Source organism: Myotis daubentonii, chromosome 6 (genome assembly GCF_963259705.1).
Source record: "Myotis daubentonii chromosome 6, mMyoDau2.1, whole genome shotgun sequence".
Taxonomy (NCBI): domain Eukaryota; kingdom Metazoa; phylum Chordata; class Mammalia; order Chiroptera; family Vespertilionidae; genus Myotis; species Myotis daubentonii.
The window spans coordinates 92,582,723-92,609,012 of NC_081845.1; the positions used below are offsets into that span (position 1 = coordinate 92,582,723).

Genomic DNA, 26,290 nt, shown 5'->3' on the forward strand with positions numbered 1-26,290 from the left:
ATTTTACAAATGAGGACATGGAAATCCTGGGCCAGGGGTTGGTCAACTTTTTCTGTAAAAGTGTAGGAAGTTTAGACTTTGTAGGCACATGTTCTCTGCCACAACTATTCAGCTGAAGGCAGCCACAGACAACACCTAACCCAATGTGTGACTGTGTTCTAATAAAACGTTATTGGCACTGAAATTTGAATTTACATTATTTTTCACACGCTACAAAAACACTGTTCTTACTTCAACCATTTAAAAATGTAAAAACTATTTTTAGTGGATTTGGCCCCTGGACTGTGGTCTCTGACCCTGTCCCAGGCTACTCTGACGCCCAAGGGCAATACGCCTTGTGCCTGCCTCCTTATACCTTATCTGCCCTTTGCTTTACCCATTTGCTTCAAAGACTCAGATCTGCTTCACCATAAATGTACAACCAAGGAGCTCTATCCATGTTTTTTTGAATTTTAGGAGTAATATTAAGATCTGTCAGAAACATATGCCAGGCCATAGCTGAAAGAACATTGATATAAAGCCATGTTGAGCATTAAATAAAAATGATGAAGAGAAAAATGAAATAAAATTGAGATACTCACTAAATTTGAAAAATAGGCTTTATTTTGACCAGTGGTATTGTGTGACATCCTATATGGGATAACTGATTACAGCCAAGTTCACAAGTACAAATAAAATAGAAGTTTCCCTCATTCTCTCTTCTGAGTTCCGCTCAGAGAAGTCAGGAGATGGGAGCATGACTCTCAGACACAGGGGCCCTTCCCCAGTCTGCTCAGCTCCTAACACCTGCAGAGACCTGGGCGGGAAGGTATGCAGAGCAGCACATCGGAGGAAATCACACTAGCACGTACAACCCCACACGCTGACAAAATTCACCCTGCCGTGGGCTGTGAGGGTCTGAGCCGCACGCAAGGAGATGAGGCCTTTGCATTCATCTTCCTCAAAGAGGGGACAATCCCGGGTGTGGCATGACTGCCATGAGCTGCCTCGTGCCCTCGCTCCGGCTGACTCGGCCCTACGCTGTCCTCCTGGAGTGCACAGTCACTGCACTGTGACAGAAATGGAAACACCTTGCGCCAGTGAGAGATTTTGTCACATGGCCGACCCTGCAAGTGGCCTTACACTTTCTCGTTTCACAAAAGGTTTAAATACCTGGGCCCTTACGCAGCACAAGATGCCTGAAGTTCAGAAAATTATGAAAACGACTCTTCTCCACCCCTGAGGATATTTCATCTTTATAAAGTTGAAAATACAAAATATTACAATAATTTGCCCTTTCTCCCCATCAAAGGAATCACATTCTCAAAGGATTCCTACAAAATACAAAATTCATTTCTCCCTAAACCGAGACCAAGAAGCCAACGTTATGCTGCCAAGAAGACCCTAAAGAAGGTGGAAAAGACACCTCATTACTTTTTTAGAAAAATAACCATATTTAGACAAAAATAGAGAAAGGAGTTCTGGCCTCATGAGCATTTATTTTTCACTTTGATTTCGGCGTTTCTTAGCATTGGTTATTGGGAGGGGAGAGAATGACTTGTTTCCAAAGGCTGAGGTTTCCTGGGAAAAGCCCCATCTTTCCCATGATGGCTCCCCAAAAATAGTTTCTTGAAAACCAGATGGCAGGAAAGAAAATGCTATATATCCATCTGTTCCATTTCTTCATAATTTTCACATCAAAAGCACCTGGAGTATCAATTGTGTTCAACACAAAATAGCACTGGGGGCTGAAGAGAAGATGTCACCTGCCTGTAGCATCAGCCAAGGTGACACGAGTTCTGAACTCCCAAGAAGTCCTCACTGGCACACTTGCCTGGCACCAGGGCCTCCTGAAAAAACAGGGCAAGCAGCTGTGCATGCTCAAACAGCAAGGCGTGCAAGACATCATCACTCTGCTAGGAAGAAAGAGCACACAGGACGTCCACAGACAGCAAGAGCCAGCCTCTGGCGACTGGGTCCAATTCTCCAGAAACCTCTGCACTGAAGGGGGGCAAGCAGAGAAATGGCACAACACCCGGGATCGAGAGAGCAGCACATACACGCATGCCCACACATGCACACGGAGCCTCTGAAGGCTGTTTCACAAGGTCGTCCACCCAGCTGACTACTCGCCTGGCTCAGAACTTCATCTCCGCACTCTCTTCTCCCTTTTAAGGCACAAACATATGTAGAGTCCCAGATACACCTGCTGAGTTCTGAGAATGGGACAGAGCGAGCTCTCAGACAGGCGCACAGAGCCAGTTGGTCCTTTTGGCTGTACACATCCCGAGGACGGCTCCAGAGCTGAAGCAGCCAGAAGGGGCGAGCCTTCTCTGTGCCACTGTGGTCAAGGTGGGCCCACAGGAGAGGCCAAAAGAGTAAAAGCATGCCTGGATGTAGGACGCTGAATATTTGTTACTTTGCACTGAACAACCCTAAGAGCCGACTCACGAAGAAGCGGGAGCAGAGGTGGCCACGGGTGTCTAAACGCCACGGAGTCTCTGTGATCGCAGTTTGCTGCTCAGTCTCTTACCCTCCCACAAAGACAGACACACACACTAACACACATGCGTGCACGCACACACCCCTCTTCCACCATGGAGGAGATCTTCGCAACAGGAGGCACTTGAATGAGATTTGGAGAGTTCCCGTGAAAAGGCCTTCCCCTCACAGTGAAGTGGGATCAGCAGAACAGAAACCAGGTGCTCAGGATTCCATCTCTTCTTGGTCAAGGGGCGGAGGCACAAAGCTGACGACTTCATCGTAGGTCAGGCCTAGGGGTTGGGAAGGAAAGCCCAGGTGAGGTCAGGCTGCTCTTTGCTGGCAAGCACTGTGCTTCTTTCTGAGCGCAGACCTGCCCTGCCTTTCCCAGCTGATGCTGAGAGGGACGCTCCCAGTAACCATTCACTGCTGTGTGAGATCCCACTGGATCATGTGACTGCCCAGAAGTTCAAGGACACATATCTAAACCCATCTTCCTTGTTTCTTTCATCGTTCAGTGCCTCCTCCTAGAGCTCAAGAATAACGGAGCAGCCCGCCAACATGCTCCAGCAGCAGGAAAGCCTGGCTTTGGGCAGTTGCCCGGAGCTCCGGATTTGTGTTTTATGGAAAGAATATGAGATCAGGCCTGGGTCCCATTTCTGGTAGTGTCCCTAACTAGGTCTAAGGTAATAGGCAAGATATTCTGTCCCAATTGTATCAAGTATAAAACTGTAAAAATCCCCTTCCTTTACTCATCTCAGAGAGATGCTGTAAAGGAAAAGATTCTGAGAACCTCAGAAGACGAGGCAGGTGTGAGGGGCTGCGCGCAAAATCAGAGCAGACGTGAGGGTCTCCTGGCTTGGAGAGTGTCACCCCTTCACGCTTTCGACAGAGGCGCTCACTCTGGGCGAGGCCCTGACCACAGTTTTGGCGAGCTGCTGCCAGCCAGGCATTTTATTCTCCTGTGCACAGCTTATGGCGAGTGGCTCACCGAGGAAGGATTGTCAGACCAAGCTCTCAGGCAGGTGTCAGTGCTGCCTTCGTGCCTTACTTTTCCATTCATCGATAAGCAGGTCCCGGCTCTCGAAGGACTGGTCATAAGGGTCAGCCACGGGCTCGTCGTCAGGATCGTGGTACTGAGCAAAGTAGTCGTGCGCGAGCGCTTGGGCTGCCGTGATCCTCTTGTCCGAGTCCAGTACAAGCATCTTCTCCAGCAAGTCGACAGCTGTTAGTCCACAAAAAAGGGAAGGTTTTAATTTTTAACATGTTAGCAAAAATTCTGCCTTACTAAGCAAACACACAGCTTCCACCCTTCAAGCCTACACGAAGAATTCTCCTCCAGAGCATTGGCTCCAGGACATACTTTCACTTTTCTCTCTTGTGTGTATTTTGTATTATTTTTAAAGAATATGTTACTGAAGAATTAAAAAAAAAAAAAATAACAGATTCCATGTGAACAAGCAGACACTCTGTGGAATGTCCGGCCAAACTGTTCCCACTGTAGTCCAACTGTGTCAAAACGAAAGCCTAAAACTAAAGTGACCTAGAAGAGGTAAGTGGGACTGGTTTTTAATTTTTCAACTTTTTTGTCCCCCTCACTGTTTATTTACTAACATAAGGCAAATGACTATTCATCAAATGGGTCTTCAAACAATGGACAGAATGAGGGCTTTCTTTGCATGGGTGTGTGGATCAGAGGCAGGGCATTTGGATAAAGTGATATTTTATTTTATTTTTAAAATTTTCATGTGAAAATTTTCAATATACAATACAATGAATATTCATGTTGACCACCCACATCCAACAATTAACATTTTGTATTTCTTTCTTTCTATTTTTTGCTGCCACAAAAATTTATTTTTATTTTTTTAAATATATATTTTATTGATTTTTTTACAGAGAGGAAGGGAGAGGAATAGAGAGTTAGAAACATCGATGAGAGAGAAACATCAATCAGCTGCCTCCTGCACACCCCTTACTGGGGATGTGCCTGCAACTAAGGTACATGCCCTTGGCCGGAATCGAACCTGGGACCCTTTAGTCCGCAGGCCGACGCTTTACCACTGAGCCAAACCGGTCAGGGCATTGCTCCCCCATTTTAAAATAAAATTATACACACGATACTTTACAGCTAAATATTTCCACATAAAGACATCTTCCTGCCCAACCGGTTTGGTTCAGTGGATAGAGAGCGTCGGCCTGCGGACTGAAGGGTTCCAGGTTCGATTCCGGTCACATCCCCAGTGGGGGGTGTGCAGGAGGCAGCTGATCGATGTTTCTCATTGATGTTTCTGACTTTCTATCCCTCTCCCTTCCTCTCTGTAAAAAACCAATAAAATATATTTTTTTAAAAAGACATCTTCCTGCCCTGACCGGTTTGGCTCAGCGGATAGAGCGTCGGCCTGCAGACTCAGGGGTCCCAGGTTCGATTCCGGTCAAGGGCATGTACCTGGGTTGCGGGCACATCCCCAGTGGGGAGTGTGCAGGAGGCAGCTGATCGATGTTCCTCTCTCATCGATGTTTCTAACTCTCTATCCCTCTCATTTCCTCTCTGTAAAAAACCAATAAAATATATTTTTTTAAAAAGACATCTTCCTATATAATCATAAAACTATAACATCTGACAAATATGTAATTCCCAAATATCTAACATCCAGTTCAAGTTAGAATTTCTCTGATTATCCCATCATTGTCTTTTACACCCACCTTGTTCAAACCAGGACCAATTAAGGGCCACACACTGCATTTGATTGGGTTTCTTTAGTTTCTCAAAATATCTTACCTATTATCTTAGATCTAGTTAGAGAAACTAATTTTCCCTTTTCCTATTCAGACAGCCCAGTTGTCCTGCGAATGTTCATCATGAATCTACACCCTTGTTTTCTCCTACCCCCTGTAATTCCCCTGAAAACCATGTTAGATCTAACAATTAGGTAAGAAGTGGGTTAAGCATTTTTGGTAAGAATGTGGACTTGAAGGAGCAGTAAGGCCATTTGTCCCGTTATGAATGATGCTAAATTTGGTCAATTGGGTTGTTTCTTTTTTGCTCTAAGCAAGTGATCTGCGGGTACTTGCCTCAGGCCCTTTCACTTAAGGCTTCCAGCATCCCCTGATTTTTCTTCACAGCAGTTATTTCAGTAGGGTCACAAAAAGGTGATTTTCTAACTCTGTCAAATGAGGGTGTGCTGAGTTTCAGAGGATGCAGGACAAACACTGCATGATCACAGGCACCACCTGTGAAACCAGGCTTCCGAGGCTTTGCAAATTACTGACAGTCCCTTCACTGCGAAGGGGTGGGGAGAGAACAGGTTCCTGAAGAGGTTACTGCTGGGTACACCCAGGGGGTAAAAGACCCCATTCTGTAGCCTTCCAGAGAAACCAAAGAATTTGGTTTCAAGAGATAGAAAACAAGGTGAATACTTAAGTGTTGATTCAGGCTCAGTTTACACTTAAAGCCTTGGGAGAAATGCCTGGATATATGTCCTTCTCTTCTTAGAAAAAATAAACGGCATCAGCTGTTGTTTGAAGCATATGGTCTTTGCCACCCCGAGGGTAAAGGGTACCATGTCCTGCAAACAAGCCCCTGACAAGGAACACAATCGGGGTAAGAAAGAGGGTCCTCTTAGATCTGGGCAGATACAAACACACACACTACATCTAAGGGCAGTTTCAGTTTTGTGTTTGGAGGGTAACGTGAAACAGGAAGTCAGTGACTGACATAACAGGTGTCAATATTTACATTCCTGCTCAGCCAACAGCTGGGCACAGATTCCTGGTCAGTAACACCATGTTCTCAGACGTCTGCAAGAAGAGACTGTATGGCATCAGCGCCTGGCAGGGCATCGGGCTGAGGTTCCCGGAACAGCAGTGCGAGCACAGATGGCCTAACGCCTCCATGCACCTCGCCTGCAGTCTGCAGTGCTACGCGGTGTCTAGTCCTTTACACGTTTTGATTCCAGAGAAGGGGACCCCTATCAGATGTAGGTGACCTAAATAAGCTGCTGGTCACACACCTACCCCCCTTTCCCCCAGAAAAATGAATAAACACATGGGAGTCAGCAAACAGGAAGTCAAAGTAAGCACTGCCACGTCTGAAACATGAGCCGATGTGATGAAAAAACACCCAGAACAGAATGACAGACAAGAAAGCTACCAGCATACAACATCATCTCCCAAATTCTTGGAGTACTTACAACTCAGAGAGCGTCTCACAGATCCCTGAACTAGACAATACAGCTCAAATATGTCAGACACAGCCAATGAGAGCACAGCAGGGCAGATGCCAACCTAAACCAGCCCAAGAATTTTGCACACCCCCCGAAGAGTCTGTGGATTTGTTCCTGGAAGCAAGTGTGACCAGCTGAGACCTGAGGAACCCTCCACCTCCAGGATGGACATGAACTCACCAGCGATCGCCCAACACTTCAGAGTGAGAGTACCTGTGCGACTTTGAGAATGACCACAGTGACATTAAGACTGCAGTCAACTGTGATGATGGGATATTTAAAAGGTAAAACCTCTCAGTCTCACTCCAACCTCTGAAGAGTCCTCACGACCCTGAGGCACAGCTGCTGGGACTGTTGAGCAGGCTGACCCACCATACACTCTTGAGAAAAGTGAGAAGGTTGATTACACCACCATCATAGGCTCTCCTCGCTCCCCTCTGGTCTGAGCTCTCTGCGTTCGCCACTGTCTACTGCACCCCGAGTCAGGGTGCTAGAGCCTCAGATGAGGCCACCTTCAGGAGCCACTGAAGCACACATCGGCCCCAGCTTTGGGGACTAAGGCAGCTCCTTCTTTAGCCAGCGCAGCATACATCCCGAAGCTGCTAGTCATGTCCCTTTGCTAATGGTCCTGGAAGTGGTGGTGGCAGGAATATGGGGCCATTCCTTAAAGCCCGAGGCAGCAAATTAGCTCCAGTGAGAATGGCTGTCTCTGAGGAGCAGAAGAAGAGGGGAAGGGAAAGTGCGGGAGGATGACAGACCTGCAGCACCTGAGGGTACAGGTGAGCAGGGCACACAGCGGGGAGCGCCGGGGCCCACAACACTGTCTGTGCCAGCTGCTCTTCCCCTCAGCCTGGGTAAGAAACGACAGCAGCTGTGAGCAAGTCACAGACTTCAAATCCCTAACTTTGTCATAACCAATTTCATATCCATGACATGAGGATACAGTCAACTTACCCAAGGGGTTGGCACCAATAAACACATTTGCAAAGTTCATCTTCGGCATCTGGGTCAAAGACTGAATGTAGTTTCTTGCCTGCAAAAACAAAGGGTTTTCAAAATGGCTTTTTGTTCAATGATGTTACTGCCCTCAGAGAGTCTCGGGCCTGACCAGGAAGAAGCGTTAGGTGACAAAGTCCGAGAATGCTAACTAATCAAGTTCCCTTTCATTAGCTTTCTGATCAGAAGTAAAAAAAAAATGAGGCCAAGCCCTAGCCGGTTTGGCTCAGTGAACAGAGCATCGGCCTGCGGACTCAAGGGTCCCAGGTTCGATTCTGGTCAAGGGCATGTACCTTGGTTGTGGGCACATCCCCAGTAGGGGGTGTGCAGGAGGCAGTTGATTGATGCTTTTCTCTCATCAATGTTTCTTTCTTTTTTTAAAAAAATATATTTTATTGATTTTTTACAGAGAGAAAGGGAGAGGAATAGAGAGTTAGAAACATCGATCAGCTGCCTCCTGCACATCTCCCACTGGGGATGTGCCCGCAACCCAGGTACATGCCCTTGACCGGAATCGAACCTGGGACCTTTCAGTCCGCATGCCGACGCTCTATCCACTGAGCCAAACCGGTTTCGGCTCTCATCAATGTTTCTAACTCTCTATCCCTCTCCCTTACTCTCTGTAAAAAATCAATAAAAAAAATATATTTTTTAAGTGAGGCCAAGATATCTAAGAAGCAGCCCTTTCTGAGACAGCCTCCCTAAAAGCTAAAACTGGCGTAGGAACTGGCATCCTAATGGAAGTCCAGGACTGGCAGTCTTCCGATGGTGCTGGTCTCAGTGATGCTCTTAGCACACCCAGAGCATAAATATTAAACCTTGTTACCGAGCAATCTTGGTAACAAGTAAACGTAAGTTTAGTATATCCAAAGAGGCTCGAACACATGTTAAAAATACTAAACCAATGAGAGCAATAAAGAATAGCAGATTATAAATTACAGGGCCCAGGCAAGAAATCCTCCCCCTGCCACTTATAAGCTACATCTCCCTGGGCATGTCTCAAGTCTCATCTGCAAAATATTAATATTCGGTGCTTGTATGTGGCTTGTCTACATCATATGGTTATTATGCTACTCAAGCAAGAGAAAACTCATGAAAGAGTTTCAAACTATATTTCTGACACAAACAGCATTTATATTACCAATAGGTTGTTCTACATTTGGTCCCTGGGCTGGAACAGGCTTGAATTTGAATCTTGACTTTAACCTGTTGAACAAGTTACTTATTATCTTTAAGTCTTGAGTTCTTCAGCTATCAAAAAGGGATCAGTCCCAGCGCCCACCTCCTAGTGCGGAGCGAGGCGGGTGATGCGAGCCAGCGCCTCCTCAGCACAGCACTGGGTTCCGAGCGGGGGCTCAGCGACACTGGCTCTACCATGGCTGCCTTTAGGAGGGAAGTCTGCTCTCATGTCCTAAGGATGTGCCAACTGCCCAACTGCTGAGCTACATTCTAGGGAATGTAAGGTGCCAAATTCTCTCAAGGACTGACAGCTCTAATCAAGGCAAAACCAAAAACTGGTCTTGAGAATAACCACATAAAATACAAATGTAACTTATAAATGCGGGCATCAGATATTAGGTGTTAAACTACATCAATTACCTTCCCTGTTTCAATGAATAAATCCCACTATCTGCGTAGTTGAGATAAAACTTCTTTGAATCGATTTTAACCACCTCCTCACAATTTCTCAACATAAAGGTACTCATTCATGTATGTGGGTGCACGCCGCACACACACACGTGTACACACAAGGTTAGACAAAGTTCTGGCTGCTAGGGCAACTTTACCTTCTCAATACATGTGCAGTGAGCTGGCAAGACCCGCTTTGAAAAGCAGCTGAGGGTCTTTCTGATTCGAAAAGCAAGTTCTAGGGACTGAATACCTGCATGGCTGTAGTCCAGGGGTCCTCAAACTACAGCCTGTGGGCCACATGCAAATACAAATATTGTATTTGTTCCCGTTTTGGTTTTTTACTTCAAAATAAGATATGTGCAGTGTGCATAGGAATTTGTTCATAGTTTTTTTTTAAACTACAGTCCGGCCCTCCAACAGTCTAAGGGACAGTGAACTGGCCCATTGTTTAAAAAGTTTGAGGAACCCTGCTGTAGTCCCTTCCTCCTGAGCACACAGAAAGAGGCTGAAGGGACCAGAGGGCAGAGAGGCCTGTCTCCTGTAGAGAACAGTCATCCCTCTAACAAGACAAATGCAGACAAAGATGAGCTGCGTGTAGCTGAAGAGGAGGGCCTCTGTGATGCCAACCCGGCTCCCAGAAAGTGAGGGCACCTTAGAAAAAAGTGCCCCAACCATCTCTGATGACAGGACTACAGTTAGACTAAATAGTTAAGAATTGTAAAAAAGGCACCTCACCCTATGTAGGTATTCACATTTATTCTATATTAGAGGCCTGTTGCACGGAAAGATTCGTGCAACAGGCTTTCCCTTCCCCTGGCTGCCGGCACTGGTTTTCCTCTGGCACCCGGGACCCAGGCCTTTGCTCCAGCTGGAGCCGCCTTCAAGCCTTCGCTGCTCTGGCCAGAGCCGCCTTCAAGCCTTTATTGCCCTGCCCAGCCGCCCAGGTCAGGTCGAACAGGGGACGCCCGAGCGGGCCAGCCAATCACTGCTGCCCCGCCTGGCCGCCCCGGGTGGGGTTGCACACGGGATGCCCGGATGGCGGCCAGGCGGGGCAGCCGATCGCTGCTGCACCGCCAGGCCGCCCTGGGTCGGGTTGCACACGGGACGCCTGCCACCCCGGGTCGCATATAGCAGGCCCGGATGGCGGAGGGGCAGGCGGGATGGCGCTGTCCCACCCTGCCTGCAGTATGCAAATTAGCCGCCATCTTTGTTGGTGGTTAATTTGCATATCACTCTGATTAGCCAATGGGAGGCGTAGCGAAGGTGTGGTCAATTACCATGTTTGTCTATTATTAGATAGGATTACTTGTGTATTCTTTTGAACGTAGTACTTATTAGTGGTTGGGTATTAGTGTTTTTTAAATGAAGAACCCTCTTTGGTCATTAAAAAACTGATGACTAGGGAAGTATGCTAATGCCTTCAGTAACTGTAGCTGCAGCTGAAAGTCATCAGATGACAGCATGCCCTCGCCACAGCACAGAACCCGGAAGACAAAACAGCCTCTTGAGCACTAAATTCACAAAACCCAAGTAGAAAAGTAACATCATTTCTACATGTGAGTCTATAACTTGTATTCTCAGTCCACAGGATTGGATGAGAATTTATCCCAACTATCAACATCCTGCAGCAGCACACAGGCAGTGGTACCTCAGTGGCCGCAAGGCACATGCAGCATTCAGTGACAGTACAAGTGTGCTGGTTATACAGTGGCAATCAAATAGGGGCATTCCCTGTGCAGGCTATTGTTCTCACCTCATGGCTTGGCATCCTGTTAATGAGATAAGCAGGGGGTGTCCCCGTCAGACGCATAATCTGCTGAAGCTGGTTAATATCTTAGATGCCTAGTCAAGGGCATTGTCAAACATATAGTGCAAAGGATAACTTTCAACTCAAGTTTTAAAGGCCAATAGCCACCCCCAAATAAACAGAAAACCTACTGCCCACCAGTCCCACCCACCCCAAGCCAGAGCCCAAGGCTGCATATTGAAGCATGATTCCGTGAACGGCACGAGACTTATCAGGCATGTAGCCAGTGGCTGGCCGTGCAGATAAGGACAAATTTCTGTGGTTTTAGCATCATCTTTAACATTATATATTTCAAGATTCCTGGAAAGAGATGCCCCTTGATCCAGGATGCCAGCCAGAGAACTACTCCAAGTACTGATGGCTAAAACCCGTTTACTTGTGGGTCAATGGAGATGATTAAAAAATGTTGACTCAATTCAGTTCAGAAGAATATACCCAGTGTGCCCATTTAAGGAAGAGGTTAAATTTTGAGGCACAGGCTCTGGTGGTCTCCACCCTCCAATATGAGACATGGGCGGGTGTTGGGTTGATAAGCAATGCCAAGTTTCAGAGACATTAGCAGTGGTACATTTGAAATACATGCCACAAACACACAGGTAAGTGAAGAAAGGGAACATGGGTAAGTTAGAAGCTAATGGTAAAGACAAAAGAGAAGTTCCAGGCTGCTGTCCGTCACAGAAGTCCCAGCCTGCTCAACAGTGATTTCTCCCAGTCGTTTTAACCGGTGACCAGACTGACCTCAGCTAACACACAGCTGGGACGATGTTTGCAGAACACTGCAATTACTCTACAAAGGCAGAACTATAAACAAGCACATACATAGGCTGTACTCCTCTTAGCTGTGCCGTCAATCTTAACACAATTACCCTCTTCGAAAATATTAGGAGGACTGTTTATTTACCATGTGTTCCTGTTAAACAGAAGTGATGGGATTTTTAAAATCCTCAACACAATTCAATAAAAACCTTGTCATACTCCCTTTCTTGTTAACTATTCACACCCTCCTTCAGTTGTAGCATCATCTTCATAAGCACCCTGGTCAAGTGATTTCACTTCTTTGTGGCTTCTCGCAGTAATTTTTCTGCTTTAGCTCATTCCCTGAACTCAATTTCCCTAGTGGTCAGACTACCACAAACACCTGTAAGTCTGGCCATCAGAAAAGAGCTGGTTCTACCCTGCCTTTTATGTGCCAGCATATTCTAAAGGTGGGATGAAGGTCTCTTAACATTCTCACACAAAGTTTAGATTTACCTCTAAAGAAATGACATAACAAACAGTACACTGCATGCCAAGAGAAATAACAAAAGGGGGTCAGTAAGTAAACCAGCACTAGAATGCCAGTTGGGTTTTAAAATGTTAAAATCCTGCCACCTCTCTCTTCTTTCCTATGAATAATTCAGGGAGGGGCAAACACAGGTGTACAGGTGTCCGTATGGAGAATACAATGATTAATACACAAGAGTAAACTGTATTTCATGTACTCACAACTGTGCACCTACATTTGCCCCACCATGTCCCTGTCCTGTACATTTCCTGGTTTGCCTTCTTTAGCCAAAAAGGCTATTATACCCGCTTCTTGTCAGGAGTTAGAAAAAATAAATTTCTAGGGAAAGGTGTGAGAATGAGTCAGTGAAACGGCTCTTTTGGCTTTTTTTTTAAATAGGATTTTCGTTGTTTCACTAATTGCTATATGTACTGGGTCACCAACCAAAAGAAGCCTATCTCCTTAGCCATCCATCAGGGCCAATTTATCCCTTCTCTCAGGGCACATCCTGACTTGTTCTCAACCAGCCCTGTTACTGCGTTCTCTTACTCAGAATGTCCTCTTCTTTACTGACTCAATTTCTACACTATTTCCCTACTTTTCAGGAGTAACGAAAATAGCTACTGCCTTTCTGTTTACGATATTCCTTCAATAATGAATTATTAACTTTTAAAATCTTTAATTTTACTCACCTGGCTTTGTTATTTTCATATCACGTGTTCCACACATCACGTGCTTTTAAAATAAATTGGCACTTGGGCAAAATCACTAAACATTAAATTAATCTTGCCTACCCTTCTGAATGTTTAAACTACTTTTATCCACTCACCATAATTACGTAGGGAAAAAACCAAACCACCTTATTCCTATACTAAGTACAATATTATTTGAGTAAATTCTGCATGCTGGTACCCAATTTTATTATGCCCAACTTCAGAGCTTTGTAATATATGTTTTATTTCACCAAAAATAAAGACATTTCAATATTAGGTCAGGCACTTGAATAAATGGTGGCTTAATTATAGTAAATACTATTTTACCCATACCTTTTGTTTTAGAAAATCTTGTGACTAATGGCACATATCTCTGGGCGGACGGGTAGGAGTGGGAGGGGACTGAGCAGGAGCTGTGGTAGCCACCCCAGGTGGCATGAATCTGCTATCTTAGTCTCATTAGCTCTGCTCATTAATAAACCCAACGTCTTCTCAACCCCACTCCCCTCCCTCATGTCCTCTCTACCAGCCAATCTTTCTAAGCAAATGCATTTAAAACAGAAAAGCACGTGTCCTCGCTAAACAGCTCCTTGTATCTTTTCTGACTGGCTCCAATCCAGCTTCTGCATCTCATAAAGCAGAAGAAAACACCCCCCTGGGCTGACAGTGACTTTCCCACAATGTGCAGGCACGTGAGATTCAGGTTCAGCTCACGTTCTCAGAGCATCTGGGATCTACGCTCGGCTCTGCCAAGTGACCTAGTGCATGACTCAGGCAAGTCAGAGCCTTCCTGTGCTTTTGCTTCATCGCACCAAATAAGTAAATAAAACAAAATAAGATAGGGCCGGCACATTCTCTTACATATGGTCAGAGTGGAAATTCACAAATACCCTGGGCTTTGTGGTCCTTTTAAGGAATGTACCAAACACATGCCAGATGACAGCAGTCTGTATTTTGACAGAGGGATGATGAACCATTTGAACTCACCTGCGCAAGCTACCCAGCAGTCTTCCGAACTGGGCGAAGGGACCACTTCAGTCAGAAATGCTAGGAGGAGAACCCAGGAAGGCACCACTGCAGCCTTTCCCCTTCTATCCACTGCCAGGCAGCAGACAGAGGGAAGAGAGAGACAGGCTGGGCTTCCGCTATTTCCCTCAAATCTCCTGCCCAACAGCAGGAAGTCATGGCCAAAGGAAGCCAGAGTGGCTTCTCTGCCAATGCCTGCGTGGAGGCAGGAAAGCACTGCCCAAAGCTTCTTATCGGGTCATTAAAATTTGTAATTACAATGTCAGGCTGTGGGAGGAAGGATTTACAAGCCTACTCCTGTGGCTCTGAGGCATCAGTAGTGGGGTGCAACCTCTGCTGGTCTGGGGACTGGGTAGAGAGGAACTGGTGCTTTACACAGGTGTGCAGGTGGTCTATTCTAAACCAATAGAAAGCAAGGAGCTTCTGGAAAAGGGCAATAACGTGCAATGTACATTTTCTTCTTCTAGTGCTGATGGTAGACTCATCCATGGTGAACCACATGATCTGAGAACAAACACCAACCCCAAAGTGAAAAGAGCCCTTGACTACATGTGAAACCTCTGAGAACAAGAAAGTCAGGGCTGAAACAGAGACATAAATTTTCCACTACCGTCTGGGAATGAATTAGAATTTCAAATCTCGTTTACTACCACTAGGATACCACTGCCCAATACAGGCCCCGTGATCTAATGCATACCCAGATAGAAAAAAAAGCACGCTCATGCATGTGACCAGGAGGGTGTGTGTGTATGTGTGCAAGTGTACACACACACACACACACACACACACCCCTCATCCAGAAGTCAGCACCCAAAGGGCACACATGCTTAGAAACACACCCGAGTCAAGGTACAGATGGGAGGCAAGCTGCAGACTCCCAACAGGGCAGATAATTACAATCAAAGCATCAACTCACAGACTCTGAGGAGATTTTCTTCAAAAGCTCAGCCCCTGGGGTTCCAACGAGTCTTAAAATGAGCTTCAACTGATCAATATCTAAAGGTGGACTATAAAGGAAAATGTTGGGACAAAATAAAAATGAAAAACAAACAACAAACAAAACAAAACAAAACAAAAACAAACAAAATACCCCAACGACAAAAATGAAAAACCAAGCCAAAATGGTGAATCGTCTAGTTAAGGCTTCTGCAGGACGGTCACTTCAAGTAGGACATGCTCCTCCTGTACAAGGATTCAAAATGCTGCCACACACACCCCATGGACATTCATCGTGTGCATCTGTCCACATCCATTAGTAAAGTGAAGCGACTGAAGCTGGGTACTGAGCTCAGAGACAGCAGGCAAAACACGAGAGCTTCCTCCGTCCAGATGCTCAGTCCACACCTACCTCTTCACCTTCCATCAAAACATCAGTAGCCAGTTAAGCCAAGAGCAGTGGTAAGCAGAGTGCTACAGAACAAAGCAGCAGAGCTCAGGAGCCAGGGTAGAGCAGCCCCCCTGTAACTATCCCCCCGAGGCCTGACCTAGGAGCTTGTAATGTGGCAGGGTCTGTGCAGATCCCAGAGCCTAACCACTGAACTCCCTCTGGAATGCCTCTCCCTGCCTTGGCCACAGCAGGCAGAGTACTGTGGGTGACAGCCAGCAGAAGGCCTCACTCCCACACTGCACCTGGATGACCTCCAGGAGTGCCGTAACGGAGCAGGACCGATGAGGTTTTAACCTTATAAAAACATGAAAAAACCTCACATATCCCCAAAGTTCTAAATAATAGGCCACAGTGCCAAACCTCTGTTCTGGTAGCCAAGTCTTCAAGTGCCCTCAGAATGTATGTGCACATATTAATGAGAAGACAAAAACTCCCATTTGTTCTTACTGCTTTCAGCCTTGCCTGAAAAAGAAAGTTAAAAGGAGGGGGATAGATAGAATCTTATAAAACAGCTTTTAATAATCTCTGAAAATGTGAGTAGTTTACCCATGTCTAACTGACATTCGAGGGGACAGGACGGGAGGATGACTACCTCTGATCCCTGCAGGTTTTGCATGATTAGGTCCTTCTCAACTTCAGTCTCAGCTTAAACTTCACCTCCCCAGAGAGGCCTCCCCAATACTCTATAGAGAAGCCCCCACTTCCATTATCTGTGTCAGCATGATGCTTGAAAACACCATAGTGCTCACCACAATCTTTAACCACTATTTGCTCACTGCCTGCCACCTCTACTGATCTGCAGCTCTCTGGGGGAAGGGGCCACTCCGCCTGCCCACCACTTATCTCCAGTGCTCAGCCTAACACCTGCTGCCTCTGGGCACTCAAAATATTTGCGGAGAAGGTAGAACAGGATGGAGAGAAGGAGGAAGGAAATACTCCTTCTTATGGTTATAGGTAAAAAGGCAATACAATGTAACTTAAAAATAATGGCTTCTGCAAGTCATAGTTGTTGCCTAAGTTACAGGAATTACTTATGCAATAATATCACTGGCATTTTGCCCTGTTTTTTGTGGGTTTTTTCTCTTCCCCAGACATGAAATTGGCTTAACGTGGAAGTAAATTCTAGACAGGAGTCAGCAAACCCCAACCTGCTGCCTGATTTGAAAATGACATTTTATTGGAACAGAGCCTTGCCTGTCCATTTATGTACTGTCTATGACTGCTTTCACTGGACACAACAGAAGCCATATGGTCCCCAAAGTCTAAAATATTTACTACCTGGCCCTTTAAGAAAAGGTTTGCAGAACCCCATCCTAGACCCAAAAAACTTATTTCTAGAAATTATAAACAAATCCACTTACACAAGTTACTTCTGAATTAAGAATAGAGAATTCTGTCATCTGCAAAAGGCAGAAGTTAATGTGTTCTGGAGGTTAAAATGTTCAGTACTTATTTCTTAGTTTATGGGAAAATTTTTAAAGCATACATTAATGAAGACAGAGCAGAGAAAAGAATGCATACCACCTTGCTCTAAAATAATCAAATTATGTAACAATAGAATACAGAATCCTTTCTGCTCATGTAAAATGATTCAGTTTGCATTCATTTAGTTTGCTCAAACTCGTCAGAAGTAAATTTAACTTAGGCCGCTATCCCAAAAGATAAAATATATTGCATATGAAAAAAACCCACTAGACTCCCTCAGCTCTCAAACAGGTAGTTTTATGATAAATTCATCAAAACTAACCTCTGGAAGTAACGCTGAGATTGGGTGTCTTGTTTCAGAGACTTCTGACTAGTGAGAACGAGGCAGCTTCAAGCTCCCGAGGAGACAGAAGACTCCTGGGTGTGGGTTTCTCAATGCCCTCACTTCACTCCACACACTGGAGGCTCACTGCAGCAACGAGGCGGGGCTGTGTCCTTCTCCCAGTTCCTCGCCTCACATTCATGGCCTCCCTGACTTGGCATGAGGCTTCTCTTCTGACTCTGCCTCAAACTACTATTCCTTAATGCACCCAATGCTTCAATTCACAACAAATGTTCCAGGCACGTCTAAGCTTTCAACTTCCTATTTACCCAAGTCACAAACAGGACTACCCTCCATTCTTCCCTCCTACCAAGCCTTTTTTCTCTTACTCTTCAAAGCCCTGCTCAAATAACTCTGCCACAAAGTCTTCCTGGTTATCTGGATTTCAAATGAATCCCTGTTACTTCTCGTTAACTTAGTAATACCTCTAATATAGTATTTTTTAAGTCACTCTGTCTTGTTTTATAATCAAAGAGTGAAAATTTGTTCAAATAATGCCTGTAACTCACCTTCCACTGGGTCTGACCATCCGGTTTGGGGGACAGGTACCATCTTATCCCAGCACCTTCCACAAAGCAGGCCAGTAAATATGGGCAGACTGGAAAACATTTTCTATACTACACCTTTCAACGCAGTGCCACCCCTCTGCCTTGCCCTCAAAATCTAGAAGAACCAGACTCTGTATAAAGTCTAAACACAGAAAAATAATCAAGAAAAATCGCATCATCTAACGTGGGGCCTAACAAGTTCTCAAACGCTCTATCTGAAGTGTTCACCATAAAGAGATACAAACACTGCGCATGAGTGCGTGAGGGCTATGGACAGAGAGAGCTGGTGGAGCATGACAGTCAATACTTAGATTAGTAGACACACAATGCCAAAACAATCTACTTAGCAGCTAAAAGCACTTGCGTGAAGGAAGTCAAAGCATGCAAACCTCAAAGGACATCACCATAGGTTCTCCAAGGGCTGGCAAGTCCACTGAAACACAGGTCAGTCTTCAGCAGTACCAGCCACTGTAAGGCCACTACAATGTGTCCAGGCAGTTAAGGCCAGAAGGAGCTTCAAGTAGCTATATAAGCAAAGCAAAGCAAAATTTACCACATATGACAGTTATTTCCACAGCAAGCCATCCTTAATAGGTTTAATCCCCCCTCCCCCAACCGGTGTTATTTTTACTGTTAGTTAAAAATATATTTTAATTATAATGACCACATTTGTCAAAATTTAAGCCATAAATTTCCTGATACTTCCTAAAACATAGAGATACAAATGTGACTTCAGCCTATGATTACTCTTTAGGTCCTTTGTAACAAAAGTGAAAGGAAACTAGAAGGACTAGGTGAGGGAAAAACCTAAGGCTAATGGGGGAACTAGAGGGAAAGTAAGAAGGATGTTTAGTCAGTTCTAAGTGTGCTAGGCATTTTCTAGAAACCTCCACAGATTGAAGAATTGAAGATGAATAACAGAACTCGTTGCAGGGCCTACCTGCAACCACTACTGCTTGTGAGCAGCAGTTTTCAAAAAAAAAAACCAGTCTGTATGGGGCCAAGTTAGAACATTGGTCTTTGGAGAGTGGGAAATCCTCATGGTGACAGACAGGATGGGCCAAAATGAGCCCTAGGCAACTTGATTGATTCTCTTCTTGGTCAACAAAATAGTTGTTTCACTGTTATACAAAGAAAATTCCTTTATTTAATAATATATATTTTTATTGATTTCAGAGAGGAAGGTAGAGGGAAAGAGAGACAGAAACATCAATGATGAGAGAGAATCATGGATCAAGCCTCCTGCATGCCCCCAGGGATCGAGCCCACAACCCAGGCATGTGCCCTGACTGGGAATCTAACTGATGACCTTTTGGTTCATAGGTTGACGCTTAACCACTGAGCCACGCCGGCTGGGCTATTTATTCATTGTCTTTTTTATGTCTGAAGTATTTCATAAAGTGTCTGAAAAAAGAGATGAAATGAATAGAGTAAGGAGTAAATTTAATACACTAGGGAAAATCACATGGGGCAGAGCAGCAAGCTGGTGGCAAGTGGAGTATAACTCAACAGCCCCATTACCCTCCAGTTAATGTCATAAGGGAACCATTTCTATTAAAATACAAAAAGGAGAGTAAAGTTTTACACATGGGGAAATTCACCTAGGGAAGGAAAACAGCAGTAAACCTAGGCTGTGCCCCTGGAAGAGAACGTGATGTGTAACAGGGCTATGAATCTCATTTTCTCCTTCCTCAGGCTGCAGACTCAAGCGTCGGTAATAACATTTTCTAACTATCCTATACTTGAAGAGACATTCTGGATCCTCACTTTCTTCTAGAGTAGAGTACTGTCAGCTGTGTCCACTTGATGTACCCAGTCAACTAGACTCATAAGGAAGGGCTTCATTCTTTAAAGAAAATTACAATTCTATTTTGAGTTAGTTGGAAGGGTTCTGCAAAGTCACAAATGAGAATAATTTCTGACCTAGCAATATGTAATTAGCTTTAAGACAAAAATTAATAATTCTTTTATCTTAAAGAGAACTCCAGAGATTATTTCAACAACCAGTACCAAAGGAATCTCTCAAGAAAAAGACTGATCACAAAAAAAAATGAAAAGGTAAAATGGAAAGATTTGCAGAGATCTAAAACTGCACAATACAATACAATACCAGTAATATCATGTGGTTAAACTTAAATGTGATCTAAATAAAGTCTAATGAAATTTAAAATTCAGATCAGATAAAAACACTCATAAAATTATAAATAGCCCTGGCCAGTGTGGCTCGGTTCGTTGGAGCATTGTCCCCAACACCAAAAGGTCACTGGTTTGATTCCCAGTCAGGGCACATACCTAGGTTTCTAGTTCAATCCCCGGTGGAGGTGAAAGGGTAAGGGGGTGGGAGGATGCGCACAGGAGGCAAGCGATCACACGTCGATGTTTCTCTCTCTCCTCTTTCCCCTCTCTCTAAAATCAGTAAAACATTTCCTAGGGTGAGGATTACAAAAAAACAAAACAAAACAAAACACCACAAATAAAAAACTATGAATAGATGCTTCCTTGACATGAAGAAAAGCATTCCTGAAAAATGCACAGCTAAAATCATACTCAGTGGTGAAAGACTAAAAGTTTTCCCGCTAAGATAAGAAGAGGACAAGGATGCCCACTTTCACCACTGCTATTCAATACTATATTTGGAAGTTCTAGCCAGAGCCAGTTGATAAGAGGGGAAAAAGGCATGTAAATTGGAATTGAAGAAGTGAAACTATCTCTTCACAGATGACACGGAAGATACTGAAGCATCCACAAGAAAGCTACTAGAGCTAATAAACAAACAGAGCAAAACTGCAAGTTACAAGAGCAACAAACAAAAATCAGTTGTGTTTCTATATACCAACAATGAAGAAAGTGAAAAGGAAATAAAGCATTCCATGTGCAATAGCATCTAAAAGAATAAAATACCTAAGATTAAATTTAACCAAGGAGGTGGAAGATTTGTCCACTAAAATTATAAAACACATTGGCCCTGAATCAAGGCCAGCAGTTTGCTGAAGCTGCTGGTTTCAAGCAGGAGCCTAAAGAAATGTCTTTCTATGGTCTGTTGGACATTTCAGAACTTAGGAAATGTAATGGTCAGTTCATTAGAAAGAAACATCTGAGAGAGAGAAAAAAAAAGGGGAGGAAATTATAAAAATCACTGAAAGAAATTAAAGATCTACATAAATAGAAAGACCTCACCTGTTCCTGGAAAAGAATACTTAATATTGTTAAGATGTCAATATTACCCAAAGTGATCTAAAAATTCAATGCAATCTCCATAAAAATTCCAACAGCTTTTTTGCAGAAATGGAAAAACACACCCTCAAATTCATTTAGAATTATAAGGAAGCCCAAAGAGCCAAAAAAAAAAAAAAAAAAGTCTTAAAAATCAGAACAAGGTTGAATGACTTACACTTCCTGATTTTAAAGCTTACTGTAAAACTACAGTAATCAAAACAGTATGGTACTGCTATAAAGATAATATACAGACCAATGGCATGAAATTGATCATTGACAGGCATGCCAAGCCCATTCAATGGGGGAAAGGATAGTCTCTTCAACAAATGGTGCTGGGAACAACTGAATTTCCACTTGCAAAAGATAAAATTGGACCCCTAACCTCACGTCATATAGAAAATTAACTCAACATGGACCCAAGACCCAAGTATAACAGATAAACCCATAAAACTCTTAGTAGAAAATAGTAAATCTTCATGACCTTAAATCTGGTCATAAAAATGGCACCAAAAACATGAGCAACAAAAGAAAAAAAATAGATAAATTGTGGCTTTATCAAAATGAAAACTTCTCTGCATCAAAGGACAATATTGAGAAAGTGAATAGCCCTGGCTGGCGTGGCTCAGTTGGCTGCAGCATCATCCCCATGCACCAAAAGGTTGCGAGTTTGATCCCTGGTCGGGGTGAATATGGGAGGCAACTAATAGATATGATGTTTCTCTCTCTCTCTCTCAAAATCAACAAACAGATCCTCAGGTGAGGATTAAAAATAAATAAACTGAACAGACAGTCCAGAGAATGGGAGAAAATATTAGCAAATCATATATCTAATGAAGGTTTACTATTCAGAATATATAAAGAACTCCTAAAATTCAACATCAAAAAGACAACCCAATTACAAAATGGGTAAAGGATTGGATATACTAGTATATTTCTCAAAAAAGATATATATATATACACACAAATGGACAATAAACACAGGAGAAACTATTCAACATTATTAGTCATTAGGGAAATGCAAATCAAAACCACATAGAGATAACACTTCATAACTACTGGGATGACTATACTAGTAAGGAAGGGAGGGAGAAAGAGAGAGAGAGAGAGAAAGAGAGTGAAAGAGAGAGAGAGAGAGAGAGAGAGAGAGAGAGAGAGAGAGAGAGAGAGAGAAGGAAAACGATATAATTGAGTATTGGTGAAGATAAGATGTGGAGAAATTGTTCATACATCACTGGTGGGCTATAAAATAGTACAGCTGCTGTGGAAAACAGTTTGGCAGTTCCTAAAAAAACTAAACACAGAATTACCATATGACCCAACAAGTCCATTCCTAGGTATATACCCAAAAGAAGTAAAAGTGGGGACTCAAACAGGTACTTGCACGCCAATGTTCATTGCAGTACCATTCACAATAGCCGAAAGGGTAGAAACCACCTGTGCCTATGAACAGATGAATGGATTAAACAAAATGTGATCTCCTATATAATAAAAGCCTAATATTCTAAGTGTCCAACCATTCGTTCAACCAGTCGCTATGACGTGCACTGACCACCAGGGGGCAGACGCTCCAACTGGTAGGTTAGCTTGCTGCTGGGGTCGGACTGATTGGGATTTGGGATTGAGACGGGCTGGACACTCCCAGGAACCCTTCTGCGGTCCCTCCCTGGCTGGCCAACCTCCCATGGTCCCTCCCCAGCCGGCTGGCCCTGATCAGGACTGGGCGAGAAGGGCCAGACACACCCTAGAACCCTCCCTCAATCCCTCCCCAGCCCCGATTGTGCACTGGTGGGGTCCCACAGCCTGGCCTGCAGCCTCTCAGAATCCGGGACACCTCGGGGGGATGTCAGAGGGCCGGTTTCGGCCCGATCCCTGCAAGCCAGGTCAAGGGACCCCACCGGTGCACGAATCTGTGCACTGAGCCTCTAGTATACATATAATGGACTAGTATTTAGCCATAAAATGGAACAAATTTCTATATAGTCTAGAACTGGATGAAACTTGAAAACATGCCAAGTGAAATAATCCAAACACAAAAGGACAGATACAGTGTGGATTCCACTTATATGAAATACCTAGAATAAGCAAATTCATAGAGACGGAAACTAGAAGTGAGGTAACCAAAGGCTGCGAGAGGGAGAAATGGGTACAGAGTTTCTGTTTGGTGTGATGATGTGTTCTGGAACTAGAGAGTGGTGATACTTACATAACTTTGTGAGTATAATTAGCACCACTGCATTGTATACTTAAAAATGGTCATGATAGTAAATTTTATGTTATGCTTATTTTTACCACAAAAAAAGTGTAATTGGTAAATTTTTATGTTAATACATTTTACTACAAATATATTTTTAATTTAGGTCCTCAGTCACACTAGTCACGTTTTAGGCGCTCACTAGCCAGATGTGGCTGATGGCTACCAATCACCACACTGGAAAGGAAGATACAAAACATTTGCAACACCACAGTAATACTTAGTTCTTATCTAAAGCTAAAACCACCAGTTCCAAATGCAAGACGTACTCAACACTAGCTGCACGCAAGAATCAAGCGGGACTTCACTCTTGCAAGGCCTGGGCACTCACCACACCAACGAAGTGGAGTCTGCAGGGTGCCCAGGCCTCAGGAAGTTTGTAAAGCTCCCCAAAGTATTCACAAGGGGCGCTAAGAACCACTGTGCTAGAACAGAAGCGACCGTACACTTCATGCAAGAAAAAAATAACAGAAAACACTTCCCTCTCTCCTTGTCAGGCAACCAAAGCTACATCCACAGAGACGCAACGGACAAGAAGGGAGTGATGTATGTTACAAATACAAATCTTCTGAATTTGATCTGCCTCAAAAAGAGCCAAGTAGAAAACAGTGCATTACTAACATAAGAATTGTGAAATAAATTCACATGTATTAAAAAAAGACTCACCTAGTAAGGAGTTTGAATGCTAGGTTTTCTGTCTAAAGTTCAGAGGAGGAAAGAAGTACGCACACAAGGGAAGGAGTCTTAGAAGCTGCAAGTCAGCGTTCTAAAAGGGCCGAGCATCAGGGAGTAGGCAGCGTCTCCGAGGTGAGCCACAGGCCACAACTAGTTAGAACCCTTTCTACTCGCAGCCTGCCAAGCGGATCCATCCTTTACTACCTGCCATAAATTTAAATAAAGCAAAAAGTCTTGCTTTAGTGATTCATAGGTAGACAACAGAGTGCAAAGATAAAGGGAGAAACTGTTTCCCAATGATCATTAATGAAGAAGACGGCTAACGTTTCCTGGCAGGCTCTGTGCTAAGCAGTTAGCACCGTGTGAGGTACTGGTATGTACTATTACCAGCATTTTATAGTTCAGGAACCCGAGAGACAGAAAAAGGGCAACGGCCCAAAGTCACCCAGCTGGAGTCCAAGAGCTCCCAGGGAAACCCAGAAGTCTGACTCCAGAACAGTGCTCTCTCCCCTGCCGGTGTGCGTGCAGGTGTCAGTGCTTCCTGAAAGTAGATGGAGAGACAGGGAGAGGGGAGGAGGGGAGAGGGGAGCAGAGGACAGCATTAGAGCATTGTGCTCGGAGGACAGACTTCAGGGCGGGACTCTGAGCTGTGTACCTGAGGAAAAGGAGAAATACAAATGTTCCCCAATTAGCTCGGGTGTAATGTTGACCCCAAATTTCTAAGAAACAGATACAAGGTGAATGAAGCACAGACAAAGGAGAAACACAGGTATTAAACTAACTTCAAACCTGGAGATGAGGAGCCATAAGTGAACTAAAGTGAAGGAGGCTGAGCCCTATCAATCGAGTGAGACCCAGGAAAATACAGCTTCCCCGAGGGTCACCAGGAAAGTACATTTCCCCTGGAAGGAGACAGTTAGAACATGTGGACAGATAACATGAACATTGGTCACCACAGAAGCATATCCCAAACTCTACGCAAGTAAACTGACACTCTGGTTTATAAACCACAGCTGGCACAGGTGAGGGGACAAACTGCTTCCAGGTCACAGGTGACCAAAGCTGGTGAATGCACGCCTCTGGAGGCCACCTATCGCCCCGAAGGCTAGTCCCATGACGTTTACAAACATCTTCCACCCTAATTTCTAAAAATATTATTTCAACATTCTTTCTCACAAAGATCTTCACCCCATGGAACCAATGGGAGTTCCAACAAAGCACATTTTGATGCTAATACTAAACCGTGAAGCAGGCATGCAGCAGACAGGAAAGGGCCAAAATAAAGAGGCCATGATAAATCACAAACTAGACAGTAAGTCTGGAAGTGAATTAAGGTTTGACTACTATCTGGGATAAAAATTAAGTTGTGTTGAAAAAAAAAAAAGGCCCACAACAGGGTGACCTTACTACTTCTTCTTTTATTATTTGTTGTTAAACAAACATAACAAGTAGGTATATCATTACAGAGACCAAAAAAAGAGGGGATAGCCTTTTTAATATGTAAACCAAACATAAAGAGACACCCCTAATTTATAAATTGGGTATTTGTGTTTGTACAAGCAGACTAATACCCTCAGGTCACTGAATACGAATATAATCTTAAACTCACTGCAAAATGATGACATATGAAAGCTTTAAAGGGTTTTCCAGCTGATGAGGAATTTTTCCAACTCACAAAAGTAAACCGAAGCCTCTTCTTGCCAAGGGGCAGATCTCCTGTGCATATCTGTCCTATAAAAGCAAGTATCTGAGAACCTTCCCTAGAGACAGGCAAAAGCCATATACTACCACAGACACTGGGATACAATTAAAAAACAAGAACCCAAACTTTCAAAGGATACGGTCTGTACCAGGAAACAATGTTCTTCCAGTCAGGAGCTCGGCCATTATGCATCCCACCGACCAAATGTCAACTGGAAAGTTAAAGAGAAGTAACAGTGTATACAAATGTCACTATTATCATACTTGGCTCCCAATGAAACTGTAACTAAGGGCGAAACACACGAATATTTAAGGCATCTGGTTTAAACAATCATACTCCTTTTTATAGAAATAAGTAAGTTTATTAAGACCTGCACCCCAGTAAAGGGCTTCATAGGCAGGATAAGGCCAGGCATAATTACAGCAAGAGAAATAAGCTGTGTACAAAGGAGCAAAAGTTTCTTCTTGGTAGAAATCGTAGATTCTCCCAATATTGAGAGGCTAAGATTACTAACCATTGTCTTCAGGTAGAAATACTCAGAGAATAAGCTGAAAATCTAAATAAATAAAAACTCAATTGT

The 26,290-nt window shown here is 44.0% G+C and overlaps 1 protein-coding gene and 1 non-coding gene across 3 annotated transcripts in view; one reads left to right on the forward strand and one right to left on the reverse strand.

The window, feature by feature from the left end:
• Window positions 1–581: 581 nt before the first annotated feature.
• MAPK14 (mitogen-activated protein kinase 14) overlaps window positions 582–26,290 on the reverse strand; it is a 70,642-nt gene continuing 44,933 nt past the window's right edge. Inside the window, exons 8-12 of one of the 2 annotated variants that reach the window (XM_059701876.1) lie at window positions 25,850–25,921; window positions 11,068–11,147; window positions 7,641–7,719; window positions 3,512–3,685; window positions 582–2,753 (exon numbers count right to left, since the gene is read on the reverse strand). In XM_059701876.1, the coding sequence (XP_059557859.1) occupies window positions 2,686–2,753; window positions 3,512–3,685; window positions 7,641–7,719; window positions 11,068–11,147; window positions 25,850–25,921 (473 nt within the window). In that variant the 3' untranslated portion in view covers window positions 582–2,685. Of the gene's footprint in view, window positions 2,754–3,511; window positions 3,686–7,640; window positions 7,720–11,067; window positions 11,148–15,040; window positions 15,121–25,849; window positions 25,922–26,290 lie in introns of both variants that reach the window. The other variant, XM_059701875.1, reaches the window with a different exon arrangement.
• On the forward strand, window positions 20,826–20,962 carry LOC132237806 (small nucleolar RNA SNORA2/SNORA34 family). The gene has a single exon (XR_009453635.1). It is a non-coding gene; the product is annotated as a small nucleolar RNA SNORA2/SNORA34 family (small nucleolar RNA).